The sequence below is a fragment of the Manis javanica genome, chromosome X, assembly GCF_040802235.1.
Source record: "Manis javanica isolate MJ-LG chromosome X, MJ_LKY, whole genome shotgun sequence".
Taxonomy (NCBI): Eukaryota; Metazoa; Chordata; class Mammalia; order Pholidota; family Manidae; genus Manis; species Manis javanica.
The window spans coordinates 64,715,651-64,730,926 of record NC_133174.1 but is presented as its reverse complement, the minus strand read 5'-3'; the positions used below and the strand labels follow the sequence as shown (position 1 = coordinate 64,730,926).

Here is a 15,276-nt window from a genome sequence, read left to right as displayed (position 1 = left end):
TTTTTCTATTGTTTTATTCTTCTCAATTTTATTTATTTCTTCTCTGATCTTTATTATGTCCCTCCTTCTGCTGACTTTGGGCTTATTTTTTTTTCTTTTTGCAGTTTCAATAATTTTGACTTTAGACTATTCATTTGGGATTGTTCTTCCTTCTTTAAATAAGCCTGGATTGCTATATACTTCCCTTTTAGAACTGCCTTTGCTGCATCCTACAGAAGTTGGGGGCATTGTGGTGTTGTTTTCAATTGTCTCCAAATATTGCTTGATCTCTGTTTTAATTTGGTCATTGATCCATTGATTATTTAGGAGCATGTTGTTAAGCCTCCATGTGTTTATGAGCCTTTTTGTTTTCTTTGCAAAGTTTATTTCAAGTTTTATGCCCTTGTGATCTGAAAGTTGTTTTTACAGTTTCAATATTTTTGAATTTACTGAGGCTCTTTTTGTGGCCTAGTATATGGTCTATTCTGGAAAATGTTCCATGTGCACTTGAAAAGAATGTGTCCTGCTGCTTTTGGGTAGAGACTTCTGTATATTTATGTTAGGTCCATCTGTTCTAATGTGTTGTTCAGGGTCATCTGTTCTAGTGTGTTGTTCAGCACCTTATTTTCTGTCTGGTTGACCAATCCTTTGAAGTGTTGTGTTGAAGTCTCCTAAAATGAATGCATTGCATTGTATTTCCTCCTTTAATTCTATTAGTATTTGTTTCGCATATGTAGGTGCTCCTGTGTTGTGTGCATAGATATTTATAATGGTTGTATCCTCTTGTTGGATTGACCCTTTATCATTATGTAATGTTCTTCTTTGTCTCTTGTGACTTTCTTTGTTTTGAAGTCTATTATGTCTGATACAAGTACTGCAACACCTGCTTTTCTCTTCCTATTAGTTGTGTGAAATATCTTTTTCTATCCCTTCACTTTTAGTCTGTGTATGTCTTTGGGTTTGAAGTGAGTCTCTTGTAGGCAGCATATGGACAGGTCTTGTTTTTTTATCCATTCAGTGACTCTATGTGTTTTGACTGGTGCATTGAGACCATTTACATTTAGGGTAATTATCGATAGGTATGTACTTATTGCCATTACAGGCTTTAGATTCATAGTTACCAAAGGTTCAAGGGTAACTTCCTTACTATCTAAGAGTCTAACTTAACTCACTTAGTATGCTAATACAAACACAATCTATAGGTTGTTTTTTCCCTCCTTTTCTTCCTCCTCCATTCTTTATACATTAGTATCATATTTTGTACTCTTTGTCTATCCCTTTTCATTACCTCTTTCAGGATTAGTTGTATTAAATTATACTTTCATAGTATATATGGTTTTAGGAGGAGGTCTCTGTCTCACCTCTCATGCTGCCATCTTTAATACAATTTACTTGTTATTTCTTGTCTTTTGAATTGTGAGCATTCTGACTGGTGTGAAGTGATATCTCATTGCAGTTTTGAATTGCACTTCTCTGATGTTTAGCAACGTGGAGCATCTTTTCATGTGCCTGTTGACCATCTGTATTTCTTTGGAAAAATGTCTGTTCAGGTCCTCTATCTATTTTTAATTGGGTTATTTGTTTATCTTGGTTCATTTTAATGACTGAAAGTCCCAGATGTGTTCAATAGAATTCCCTTCAAGCTGGCTATATGTCCTTTTTGACATATTCATCACTTTTCTGATCATGTCTTTCTTTCCTGACACAAGATGTTCAAGGCTTATCTTGTACTTTCCCTGCCCCAGTTCTGCAATCAGCCATTTCTCAAAGGAGCTTTAATTTCTTTCAGTGATGGTGTTTAGCAACCTACATTTGGCATTAGGTGTGTTCATTAATATTGGAGTGTCATCGCTTTTAGTCCTTGCAATTAATAGGGCTACAAATCTATGTTAAGAGGAAGTTTATATTAACATCTCTAATCCCAGTTCAACCCAAAAAGTTATTCTTTACTTTCCCTCATTTCATGTTTGTATCTCCCTCCTTCAACAGTGAGAATACTGGCTCACAGCAACATCGATGTTTTTACATTATTACACACAATATATTTTAGAATTGCTATACTCATATCACTATGAAAAACAAATGTACTTTAGTAGAGTTCAAGGTTTGCTTGTAGTTATTTTTTTTTCAGACTACTGGTATATAATCAAAGTAATGTGTTCATAAGTTATTCAGTTCTTTTTCTCTTCAGTGTGGTTGTTTTTCATTTGAAATAGAGTTGGGCTTCCTTTTTTCTGTTCATATTCAATTGAAGTTTTTCCCCCCATTCTTACTTATTTGATTTTTAATTTTTTAAATTTACTTTTAAAACTGTGGTAGAGTATATATAACATACAATTAACCATTTCAACAATTTTTAAGTTTACAGTTCATCAACGTAAGTACATTCACATTTTTGTGCAACCATCACCACCGTCCATCTCCAGAACTTTTCTCATCTTACAAAACCAAATGATTTGGCTTTATATTTTGATTACTTAAAAAGTATTAACATTATTCCAAAAGTCAAAACTGTACAAACTGGTGTGCCTAGAGAAACATCATTCTCTCCCATAACTAGTCCACTCCATTTCCTCCACCTCCTCTAGGTAACCAGTTTCATTAGTTTCTGATTTAAGCTTCGTACCTTCTTTTGCAAAAATGAGCAAATATTATATATAAATTATACATAAATAATATCTAGTTAATATAAATGTAGCATAATACATATATTCTTTTGCACTTTGGTGTTTTTCACTTAACAATTGATCTTGAAAATCCACATCATTTACACAGCTCTTCCTCATTCCTTTTTTTATAATTGTGAAATACTCCCTGGTGTTTATGCATGTTGGAGGTGGTACTCAGTGGATGTGACCACCAGTTAACCTCTGAGCTGGATCTGGGAAATCAAATGCTCTTTACTGCCTCCTCTGTCCTTGGACTGTACATGCTGCCTACTGTTTCCACAGTGGAGCTGTTCCAAGGACATAGCCTTGTGAGAGTAAGGTGTTGTTGAGACCATTTGGACAGTATACTTGGGTAAACCTTGTTAAGGCCTCTCCATAAAGTCTCACGATTCTAGTGGGCAGGTGCAGAGATTTACTTGTCTTGCAGCCTCCCAAGACAAGCCTGTTAAATTCCCTTGCTTATTAAAACTGCCACCTATTAAACTAGAATGGTCTGCCTCTTTCTTCTCTTTGGTCTCTCCTTGCCCTGTGTGCACCTGCACCAGTTTGTAAAACAACAATGTACTTTGGTATATTCAATCAGTCTCCTGTATTTGAACATTTAGGTAACTGAGAATATTTCAGTTACAAATAGTGCTGAAACGAATAACTTTGTGCACATGTATTTTCTTATCATTAGATTCCTATAAGTGGGATTGCTTGGTCAAAGGATAAATGCATATGTAGTTTTGCTAATTATTTTCAAATTACCCTCTGTTGATGTTGTACCCTTTTGCGTTCCCACTAGCAATGAATATATGAGCGTGCTGTTTCCCCACACCCTCAATGACAGCAGATACTGAATTTTTGCCAACACAATAGGTGAGATTTCTCCATGTACTTTAAATTTTTACCATAATTTTTATTTGTTAAAGTTACACACAGAAAATTCACTGTTTTTGGTGTATTGTTCTGTGAGATTTGAGTGACGTCTAGTGTAACCACCCCAACAGTTAAGAACAGAACAGTTCCGTCTCCACAAAAATCCCCTTGTGTGGTCACTTTGTAGTCAACCGTCCTTTCCACCTCCAGTCCCTGAAGTCAATGATCTGTCCTCTGTCCCTGAGTTTGCCATTTCCAGAATGACATAGAAATGAAATTATACAGCATGTCTCAGTGTAATTTTTTCTTTTTTTCTTATTATTGTCTGTGTCTGTAAACGTTTAAATTTTTTTCATCTCTCTAGATCACATCTCTTCACTTCAGAACCAGTTATTTTCCCTTCCATACCCATCTCTTGTCTCTCCAACACAATAAAATTAATTTCTTCTGTGTGTGTGTTTCCAAGTAGGGCCAAAAGAGTAGTCATATTATGTTCCACACCATCAAAGTAAATCTAAATTATAGACAATTGATTTTGTTTGTTTTTCCTCTTCAGTATATTATTAGTCTCTAGTAAAATCATCCCAGTTTTACAACCCACCATGATAAACAGAACTGGGCCAGAATAAATGGAAACTTCTGCAGCTCTGTAGGATTTTCATTATTTTTTAGATAGGGGAATTGAAAGTTTAATGAAAACCTACTTTGACACAAACACTTTAAAAAGAGAGAAACGCTTCCTTACAACCTGAGGTTTTCACGCATTCCCCAAAGGGAATAATAACACATAAAAAAACAAAGCATTTGCTGTCTATAACTCGAAATGTAAGTCTTTCTTGGTGCCTTAATAAATAAAGAAGTTCAATTTTTATGTCATGAATAAATAAAAACTTTAAGAAGTAACTTTTGATGTCCGCTCCATTCAGCGCACAGTTCCTGGGATATAGAAGGTATCCAACAAGCTCTTGTTCATTTACTCTTAAAAATCTCTCTGAGTGATATTAAGCATACCTTTACTTTCCTTTTACTTCGTTTTCATTTTTATTTGAAATTCTTTGGAGGCAGAATAAGGACTAAGATAGCTCCTATCAATGCCTTAGCTAGGTCCAATTTTTGTAGGCTACTACACGAACGAGGTGGATTTCAGAGACTTAAATGAGACAGAAAACAATCCGTTTTAGCAACCTCAAGCCGTTTTGACTGCAAAAAGCTGCAAAGCCTCCCAAGTGCGCACGCGCATTGGAGGAGCAGCTGCGCGCATCTTTTTTTTAACGTATATGAAAGGGGCGGCCCATCATCCTAAACGAACCAATGAAAAATCTCCAGATTATCCTTTTTCTATTGGCTAACGGAAACCAATTAGAAGTGAACTGTCTTTTAGCGGGCGTCTAACAGCAGAGCGCCTTGACGTAATATGAGAGGTCGCCTGGCGGGGCTGAGCTGGACCAATGAGGAGGGGCAAGGGGCTGGTTTGCCAGTTCTCACGCCCAACCCTCGGACCCAGTCCGAGGAAAGTTTCGCTTCTAGGACGTAGAGGAGGGAATATGGCAGCGCGTTGGTGGATTTGGTGTGTCTCTGCGATCATGGCGGTGGCGCTACTGCTCATTTACAGGGTTCCTTCAGTCTCTGCCCAAAGAAAGAAAGAGGTGAGGACGCTGTTTCCAGAAACACGGGCTCTTCCCAGTGAGTGGGGCTTGAGAGCGTCTGTACTCTCCCTCGCGATCCGTGATCCCTTTACTCCTCTCGTTGTGTCAGCTGGCTCCGATTGCGCCGATTTTGGAGTTGTGGGCTTCGCGAGAAAAGAAATCAACTCCTTGTCTTCTGGGGATGTAGAGTGTGAGAGTGGGTTGGGGTAGGTGACAATTTATCTTCTGTAGGCCTGTTCATATACAAAGGTACGAGTTTACGAATTCTGACATTTCTTCGAGCATGGGCCCCCATCAGGTGGTGGGAAGTTCGGATTAGGTCCACGGGTTAGAGTATCCGAGTCTTCCTGCTGTTCATAGATGTGACTCTTTTATAGTCGTGTAAGAGCTACATACTTTGTAGTATTTTTGCTCCAGGAATGTAAGAAACTGAGAGTGAAACTATGCCATGTTTACTGCACTATCCAAGTAATTGATTCAAAGCAGTTTACCAGAGTGGAGGCTCTTAAATCATTCTCAGTCATTTACCAAGTAACAAGCATGCCAGGGACTGTTCTAGTTGTTTGGTATACAAAGTGAACAAAACTGACATCCGTCCTTGTTGAATTTTACTGGCTTTGGCAAGTGGAGGAGATATAGTACCAATCTGAGCAGAAGTAATTTTAACCTTATATTTTGAAACATTGTGACTTAGGGCCATATAGTCTTAGAAATTAAAAATTACTAGCAATTATCCTTTCTAATTTTATCGATGTGGAGAGCTGAGTTCTAAGCTTACACAGTTAACTCTTGCAAAACAAGGACTAAACCCCTAGGTTAGTCAGCCTTATTCTCTTTCCTGTACATTCTGTCCTTCGTCTAGTACACAATACCTGTACATGCACTTTTAAAATACCGTTTGAATATCTCAGATGCTTGTCAACTTGTGCTTACTTTAAAAAGAACTTGCCTGTTTCTGAATGTTTGAACCACTCCATAAAAAAAAGCAAGCCATCAGATTAAAAGGAAGAGTTACTTGTTAGTTTGGCAAAAAGCAAAATAAAAAATACAGTTTTCAAAGGTATGGTGAAGTGAGCAGGCTCATACACTGGAAGTAGAAATCGATGTGCGTTTTATTAGGAGGGGTCAAGCCATTTTTACATGGATAAAACAGCAATGCATGATTTTATATTCGACAGGCCTTTTATATTTAAAAAGACCCATTATATAAGTGTACGTATATGTATACAGCAATCTTTGTAAAGATATACAACAGTCTGCTAAACAGTGGCTATCTCTGAGTAGTTGGAATTTTTCATTAGGGGAGCACTTTCACTTTTGATCTTATGTACTGGTATTGTCTGAATTTTTGCAATGACCATTTAACCCTTTTAATAAAGAAGTGAAGACTTTTTAAAATTAGTATTTATAGCAGTTAAACTATATTTATACATTCAATCTTTCACTGAACTAGAAGTAAAAAGGCCTAGCAGGAAGGAGACTATTTTAAAAAGGAATCAGCAATGAATTACATACTTTAAAGTGGTTAACATAGTGGATTTTATGTTGTGTAAATTTTATCTCAATAAAACATCTTTTTAAAGGAATTAGATTCTTACTCACTTCCCATTATGCCCAGTGTTTGTACCCTTATCACTCTTGCACATCTATTGCAGTAACTGCCTAACTGGTTGTCCTTGAAGGACCATGCTCTTTGCTAGGCCACAAAGGCTTGTGTTTTGCAGTGACTTGCTTTATTTTTTATGGTGAATAATATCTCCCCTGTAGTAGAAGGGAAGTTGCTTGTGCTTGCAGCTGGTGGTGTTTTAGGGAGAAAACATGATAAAAGTGAAAAAGCATGGCCTTTGATAAAATTATCCATATTTCTTGATTTATTTCTGGGAATCTGTAATAGAGACAATATGAAATATGGAAAAGAGTGAATACACAAAGCATACTGAAGCATTATGAAATGATCATAATAATGCTATATGGCAGATAGTTTTTTTGCTCCCGTTTTTCAGTTTTCCAGAAATTTCTGTAAACATTTTGAAGAGCGTGTATGTTAATTCAACCCAAGTGATCTTTAGCAAGTTACTCGGAGTCTCATTTTCCTTGTCAGGAAAATGAGAAAATACCTAATTCTTTGTGTATTGTGAAAATTAAATGAGATTAGGGCTGTAAAGTGCCTAATGCAGTACCTGGCATGTAGAAGACACTAGATGAATATTAGAAAATAAAATATGATTTTGTTCCCCTGTGATAGTAAACTTTTTTTCTCAATTAATCTTTTTGTAATGTTTTTATGAAGATTATTTAGAAAATAGAGTTACCTGCCTATTTTAACAAGACAGGCTATTATTATTGGAAAAACTCCTACATTCTGATGTTTCTTTGAGCACGCTGACACATGAACAGTATCACATGTGCAAAACCCCTGCAATTCTTTAGAATATACCTCATTACTAAGAACCAAAGGCTCAGTAGTAGTTGTAAAACAAACAGATTGAGACACCCCCCAAAAATAAAACATCAAGGACAGGGGACAGTGGGATTATTTCAGTCCTGTCCACTAAGTAGGTGAGCTGAGAATGGAACAGATAGCATTTAAGGATTAGAAATGGTCTCTCCTATGCTCGCTGCCTTTCAGTCATTAACTGCCAGTTATGTTTCCAGGTCTGTTCAGTTTCACTCCTAGTTCAAGGATGGAGTTGGAAATGTATTACTTAACCAGGGATTTAATTTTAATAATACCTGAAGATGATCAGGAAAGCTAAAAATATCAAGAATTATTATAATAAACCCTGATGGTCTAGAACACAGACACAATCAAATTAGTTTGGGCTGGGGGAAGGGCGTGTATTTTAGAGGACTTCAGACTTGTGATGCTTAGCTTTACTACTTCTGAAATTCAAAAGAAATCTTGATGGCAGGATCTGGTTTTAGCTTTAAATGGTAAAGGGTTCCTATATGATATTTTCATATATGTTCAGTGATAGTAGGAGAATTTGTAGTTGTTAAGGCTTAATCTACTTTGCTAGAGGTAATTTAGGTAAATATTATGCAAGTAGGTAGAATGAAATTAAACTGTTGTCTCACTGCCCTTTCTTGGCCCTTTTAATCCCTTGCAAGCCCTAAAATGTTCATCACTTGTTTATTAATGACATGATTAGAGATATTAATTGACTTCCTGTTAGTGAGATTATTTTGTGGCCAGACTAACCAAAGTTGAAGTTTCAAAGGAAGAGAAAGACTTTAATCTTACTTAAATCTGTAGGTATTATATTTTAATTACAAATATTATAGCTCTTTTTGTTTTATTTGAATCACTGAATATAAATAATATGCTCCTAGACAGGGAAAAAGTCTTTGCATATACATTTAATGTTTTTCCATAGTAAGCCTGTATTTTGCTTTGAGTAAATATATCCGATGTAAATAAAAAACTGGGTGGATACATTTTCATAATGTTTTTTTAAACTATTAGTGGAAGAAGTATTTGCAATAAGAGTTGTTTCCAAATCAGTTGCTTTTTTGAGTTGCTGAGATAAACTTGATAAACCTCTTACTTTTCTGTATTATAGTCCTTGGAAAATGTGGTTCTTGCTAATAATTTTAAAGTAGTTAAGAGTAAATAGAAAGACCTGATGGGAACAGGTAACATTTTAATCCCTAACTTTTGAAGGGTTTGACTTTGGAAGATTAAAGAATATATGGAGGGTGAATAGTGGGACTTAGTGTAAAGGCTATAGAAAAAAATTTTATTTCTGAGCCATATCTTTTAGAACCACTGGGCTCTTGACAATGAATGAGAGGCACCCTAAGGAAGAACGTTGGGACTAGAGATTGACTCCAATCAAGGAAACTTTTGACTCAAATGTGAAGAAAAGATAAATTTCTTTATGAAATCACATGCTAGTGAAGAAAAAAGATGACTAGTGAAAGAAGTGTCTAGGAATTAATATGGTGTTGTATTTGAGGTACTAGAATATATCACATTCTTCAACCATTCCAGGAAGATCAGGTGGTAGTTTATTATTAGGAATGGTGTGTTTCTCTGTTTATCATCTGAATGGCTAAAAGTTTAATTTCTATGCATAGCATGCACAGAAATTTAAGTAACATGTGGACCCTACCTGTAAGAATTAGAATGTAAAGCAGTAATTCTCAAACTTAAATGTATATAAAGAATCATTTGAGGTACATGTTAAAATTCTATGTTCTTCAATTAATGACTCATTAACATATTATTATGTTGATAATGGTGGTGGCAGTGGAGGGGGTGAGGACTTGGTAATATGGGAGACTGTTGAACCACTGTGTCCTGTACTTGAAACCATCTTAAAAGTGTCAGTCAATGAGACTTTAACTTAAAAAAAAAAGAGGTGAGGGGTCTGGATTCATAGCAAAAAAAAAATTGTGTGTTCTTGGAACCTATCCTGGACCTACTCAACCAAATTTATTGGATGATGAAATCTGGAAGTCTGCATTTTTAACAGGCTCCTTTATACCAGCCACACTTTGAGAAAGACCAGGCTAGAAAGTTTATTGTCCATTACACTAAGGGCTTGCCCTGTAAATGTTTTGATTTGCTTTACCACCAAAGCTTTAATATTGTGTTCTGACCAGTAATAAATAAAAACAATTTTTTTGAATACATAGTAAGATTGTAAAAACTTAAATTATACTGTGGAAATTCTTTTCAGTTTATAACTATGGTTCTCAGCAAGAGAGGAGGGAATTTTGCTTTCCAAGAATTGCCTGGCAATGTCTAGAGACCTTTTTGGCTGTGGTAGCAGCTGAGGGTAGGGGTGCTACTGGCATCTACTGGGTAGAGGTCGGGGATGCCGCCCAGCAGCCTGTAACTGCAGGACAGCGCCCACACCAGTTTATCTGCCTGAAGCAGTCCAGAGTGCTGCTATTGAGAAACACTCGTTTGGAACGATCCTGGGCTGTTCTGGATCCTAGCTCTGTCTTACTGAGTGTGGTGCTTTAGGCAAGTTACTTAACCTCTTAGATCCTGTTTACTCAACAGTTAAATGACCATAAAAATAGAGTGTTTACCTCAGAGTGTTGTTTGGGGGATTGGATTAAATACTCTATAAGAAGTTGCTGCCTTATATATATAGTGCAATCCAAATAGTAGCTGCTATTTTCTCCATGAAATCAATTCAAGATAGGCTTACTTTAAGATACACTAAAATATTAACAACAGTAAAACATTAGATCATTGTGAATAGTATTATAACTTCTAATTATCATGTTCCAGACTATGTTCATGTCATTTTATTGTAAAAGTTTGAAACTAGTTCATCTTTTATTGTGATCTGTCTTCAGTTTAAAGGAAATGAATGAATTCAAAAAGTAACCTGATTGCCTCTGTATTAAGCAGTTTTTTGAGATGATAATCCCATTTTACAGGAGCTTTAAAGAGAATTTGTAATTCCTTTGAGCTAATTTCTACTTGCTAAATTGTTTGGGGATTGAATAGCCAGAAATCTGGTCTTTCCACCCTGTGAATAAACAGGGAGAGGAATATTGTAAATGTTTTATGTAGATCTGGTTGTAAAAGTCTATTCAAGACTTTATTGTTTAAGACCACATACATTTATAGCTGATTCAAAGTGCATACATTTGTTTTGTTGGAATGGTCATTTATCTATGTGATTAAATAGAGGTAGACTACATAAAACTTTCTTTTTTCATTATTTATTGAAGTATCATTGATATACAGTCTTATATTAGTTTCAAATATGCGACACAGTAGTTAAAACTATTTCAATAGCTGTTGCTGCTTTACATTTTCTTTCTAAAATGGCCCCCAAAATAATCTGTAGCCATGACAAATAAAATAGTGAAATCATGTTTGAATTTACTGGTAACTGTTGAATTTAATCTGAAGGTATAACAAAATTAATGACTGCTTTAAAACATAGAATGCATGTTTTTAAATTGTTCTCCATTTAAATATTCCGAGCTGTGAGAATCATTAAGGCTGTATCATAGGATAATAATTAATTTTGTTGGACAAACTGAATAAATTTAATCTGCATACCTTAATTTAAATATTCCCTACTCTTGACAGTTACTAAAGATGAACAACCAGCTTCTGCTGCTTGCTCTTTATCCAGCCTGCCTTCTAGTTCACTCTCTTCCACTGCCTTTACCAGTGGTCTATTTATTTTGTATCACTCATTGTTCCACAAGTCTTGTAACTATTTGTTATACCACTCTTTTGAGAGTGTATATTTCTCCATGGGCTTAGAGTCTATATTCAGTTTTCCATGTGTGACATACTCATTTTGTGGCTTTTACTGGAATTTGTATCTGCTACAAAACTAATTTTTATGCCATCTTTCTCTGTCATTTATAGAGATGTAGTCAGGAAATAAAATTTTTTTCAGTATTGGCTGAGTTAAGGCATGCTTTAAAGGTAAGTTATACATTTGTAGAATCTATGTTACTATTCCCTTCCTGAAGGTAAAAACAAGTTCCATTTCCATGTAAATGTTTATATGTGTAATCATCTTTTCTTCCTTATCTAATGTATGCAAATGAATCCATTAGCAGCTGGGTTCCATTACACAGAAATTTTGTACACTCCTGAATGCCTACTATATGGTGAAGTACTGTGTGTGTCTGCTCTTTAGTAGCTACTAGTCTAGAAAAGGAAACATGTCAAAGTGTCTTAGAATGGTAAGTGCTAGAATACAGGGAAAAAGTGTGAAACATTTAGCAGAGGTGGGGATTTTAATATGCTCGTGTTCTTGATCCTTGACCATTTATGAAAACTATTTAGGGTCGCTCAGTTACAACCCAATGGACATGCATTCTTTGAGAATATTGTTGAGGTGACTAAAGCCACAGAAGCTATTCTTACTGGTTCTAGGGATTACTTTTTCTTAGCCTAAGTCTGAGGTAACTCATTTGTATTACTGGCAGCTGTCTTTCAAAGACTGCTGTCTCTCTAGTAGGTTCATCATTCACTTCCAAAGTGAAAAGGCACATCCTTACATCTGTTCTCTGATTGAATTTAATGGGAGGGAACTGTTTTTAAAGTTGGAACAGCAGTGCCTTGACTAAATTTTAATGTAAGTAGTGGGAAATATGACTGGTCAAATGCTTCTGAATAATGAACCACTCCATAATTTCCCAGGCCTTAATAAGTATATCCCTGTAAAAAAAAAAACCTATAAATTAGCATTAACTCTGCATTAAAATTCTTATCTTCAGTTCTTTTTTATCCCTTCTGTCTTTTTACTACTCTTGTAAAGTTTGAGCATAAGGGTGGAGATAAGGGGAAGGATAAATAATTATGATTGCTTTTAATTTCAAACTGAAATTGTTGTTGAACCACCATGCTTCTCTTCCATTGCCTCATGATGACTGGCTATTAAAAAGAAACAAACAAAATGTAGCTCTCTTTGTATAGATGTAAATTTTCATTTCTCTGGTATAAATGTTTGGGAGTGCAATTGCTGGATTATATAGTTAGTGTATGGTTAGTTGCTTGATTTTTTAAGAAAATGCCAAACTGTTTTCCAGAGGTGCTGTACCATAGTACATTCCCACCAGCAGTGCATGAGAGACCCAATTTCTCTACATCCTCACCAACATTCCGTATTGTTACTATTTTATTTTGGTAACAGGTATGTAGTGATACTGCATTGTGCTCTGAACTTGCATTTCCGTAACAGCTAATGATGTTGAGTATCTTTTCATCTGTTTGCCATCTATAGATTGCCATTGATAAAATGTTTCTGCATATCTTTTGCTCATTTTCTAATTGAGTTGTTTGTGTTTTCTTCATTGTTGAGATTTGATAGTTAAAAATACATATTCTAGTTGCTAATCCTTTGTTAGATATGAGGTTTGAAAATATTTTCTCCCACTCTGTAGCTTGTCTTTCCATCTTTGTAACAGGGTCTTTAACAGAACAAAAGTTTTTAATTTTGATGAGGTCCACTTTATCAACAGTTTTCTCTTTAAGAATCATGTTTTTCAACTTCTCAGATTCAAAAAGACATATGCACCCCTATGTTTATTGCAGCACTATTTACAATATCCAAGACATGGAAGCAACCTAAGTGTCCATCAGTAGATGAATGGATAAAGAAGATGTGGTACATAGACACAATAGAATACTCTTCAGCCATAAAAAGAAACAAATCCTACCATTTGCAACAACATGGATGGATCTAGAGGGTATTATGCTCAGTAAAATAAGTCAGGCAGAGAAAAAAATACCAAATGATTTCCCTCATTTGTGGAGTATAACAACGAAGCAAAACTGAAGGAATGAAATAGCACCCGACTCGCAGACTCCAATAAGGGACTATTGGTTACCAAAGGGGAGGAGTGGGGGAGGGCAGGTGGGGAGGGAGGGAGAAGGGGATTGTGGAGTATCATGGTTAGTGCACATAGTGTGTGTGGGGTCACAGGGAAGACAGTGTAGCACAGAGAAGACAAGTAGGGACTCTGTGGTCCTACTACACTGATGGACAGTGACTGCAATGGGGTATAGGGCAGACTCAACAATAAGGGTGAATGTAGTAACCACATTATTTTTCTTGTGAAGCCTTCATAAGAGTGTATATCAATGTTACCTTAATAAATAAATAAAATTTAAAAAAATAAAAGAATCATCTTTTTGGTGTCAGCTCTAAGAACCCTTATCCTGAACATTTTCTCCTACTTTTTTTCCCTAAAATTTTTATAATTTTCATTTTTACATTTAAGTATGTTATACATTTTGTTAGTTTTCTATAAGGTGGGAAGTTTAGTACAAATTTCATATTCTTGACTATGGATCCAGTTGCTACAGCACCATTTGTTGAAAAGGCTATCTTTCTTCTGTTGATTTGTTTTTGCACTTCTGTGACAAATCAGTTGGCTATACATTTGTAGGTCTATTTCTGGGTTCTTGTTTCTCTTCCATTGATCTATGTGTCTATCTGTTCATCAGAACCACCCTGCCTTGCTTACTGTAGCTATATAGTAAACCTTAAAATCAGGCAGAGTGGTTATTCCAACATTATTATTTCTTTTCAAGATTGTTTTTACTAGCTAATTTCTTTGTAGGTGTAGTTTTTTTTTCTTTTTTTTTTGAGAAGCAAATCCTACATAAAACTAGCTGGCAGGTTTGAGTCAACATTCTTTGGCATCTTTGGCAAATGAAAAGCTTTATGATTTTATATTATTTTGTTTATTAGTAAATAAAAAGTGTAGTGGCTCATTAAATCACATCATGAAATAATATTTTAAGAATAATTATCATCATCAGGCCCAATTACCAAATTTTATTTTTAGATCTCACATTTTTCTGTGTACCTCTCTTCCTGTTAGTCTTGGTTTTAAGTACGTTCCTAGTTAAGAGGAACTGTTAACTAGGAGCTTTAAATACCCAGCTGAAAGTATTAACAAACAGTGTGCTCTGTTTGTCTTTTCTAGGTGGTGTTATCTGAAAAGGTTAGTCAGCTGATGGAATGGACCCATAAAAGACCTGTAATAAGAATGAATGGAGACAAATTCCGTCGCCTTGTTAAAGCTCCACCAAGAAACTACTCTGTTATTGTCATGTTCACTGCTCTCCAGCTTCATAGACAATGTGTTGTGTGCAAGTATGAACTTTCAACTACACTTTAAAATTAAATAACTCATAAGATTTTAACCATTTTTCAATCCCAGAATAACTAAATTAGTTCAGTGGGTGCATAAACAATGTGTGTATTTTGGTGTCTGTAGTAACATACACTTCTACTGCTCTTTTACAATAATTTCTTGGTTGTCCATATTAATGGATAAAAACAGAGGAAGGATAAAGCATTATGGTAGCTGTCATAGGAATGACTTAAAAATCTAATAATCATCTTATAAATTATCAACTTAATATAAATGTATGCCAATAGCATTGATGTAGTGCTTTATTTGTAAGTACCTTCAACTTCCTACTCTTGTTGTATCGCAATTACACCAGAAGGTAGGTAAAGTGAATATTCTCTCATTTTTCAAAGAAACAGGTTCCAAAATTTTAAGTGGTCTACCCAAAGCTAGATATATTTATTAATGCAGTAATGGTGGCTATATCCAAATTTCAAATTACTAGAGAACGTTTTTAGAAAATAAAGATGCATGATACAGAG

At 35.3% G+C, this 15,276-nt stretch overlaps 1 protein-coding gene across 3 annotated transcripts in view; it reads left to right on the top strand.

Annotated features, from left to right (window-relative positions):
- Positions 1–4,942: 4,942 nt before the first annotated feature.
- The window catches only part of MAGT1 (magnesium transporter 1), a 74,273-nt gene continuing 63,939 nt past the window's right edge, over positions 4,943–15,276 (top strand). For all 3 annotated transcript variants that reach the window (XM_017641685.3, XM_037021928.2, XM_017641695.3), the window contains exons 1-2: positions 4,943–5,155; positions 14,585–14,754. In XM_017641685.3, coding sequence (XP_017497174.1) covers positions 4,958–5,155; positions 14,585–14,754 — 368 coding nt within the window. In that variant the 5' untranslated portion in view covers positions 4,943–4,957. The remainder of the gene's footprint in view (positions 5,156–14,584; positions 14,755–15,276) is intronic.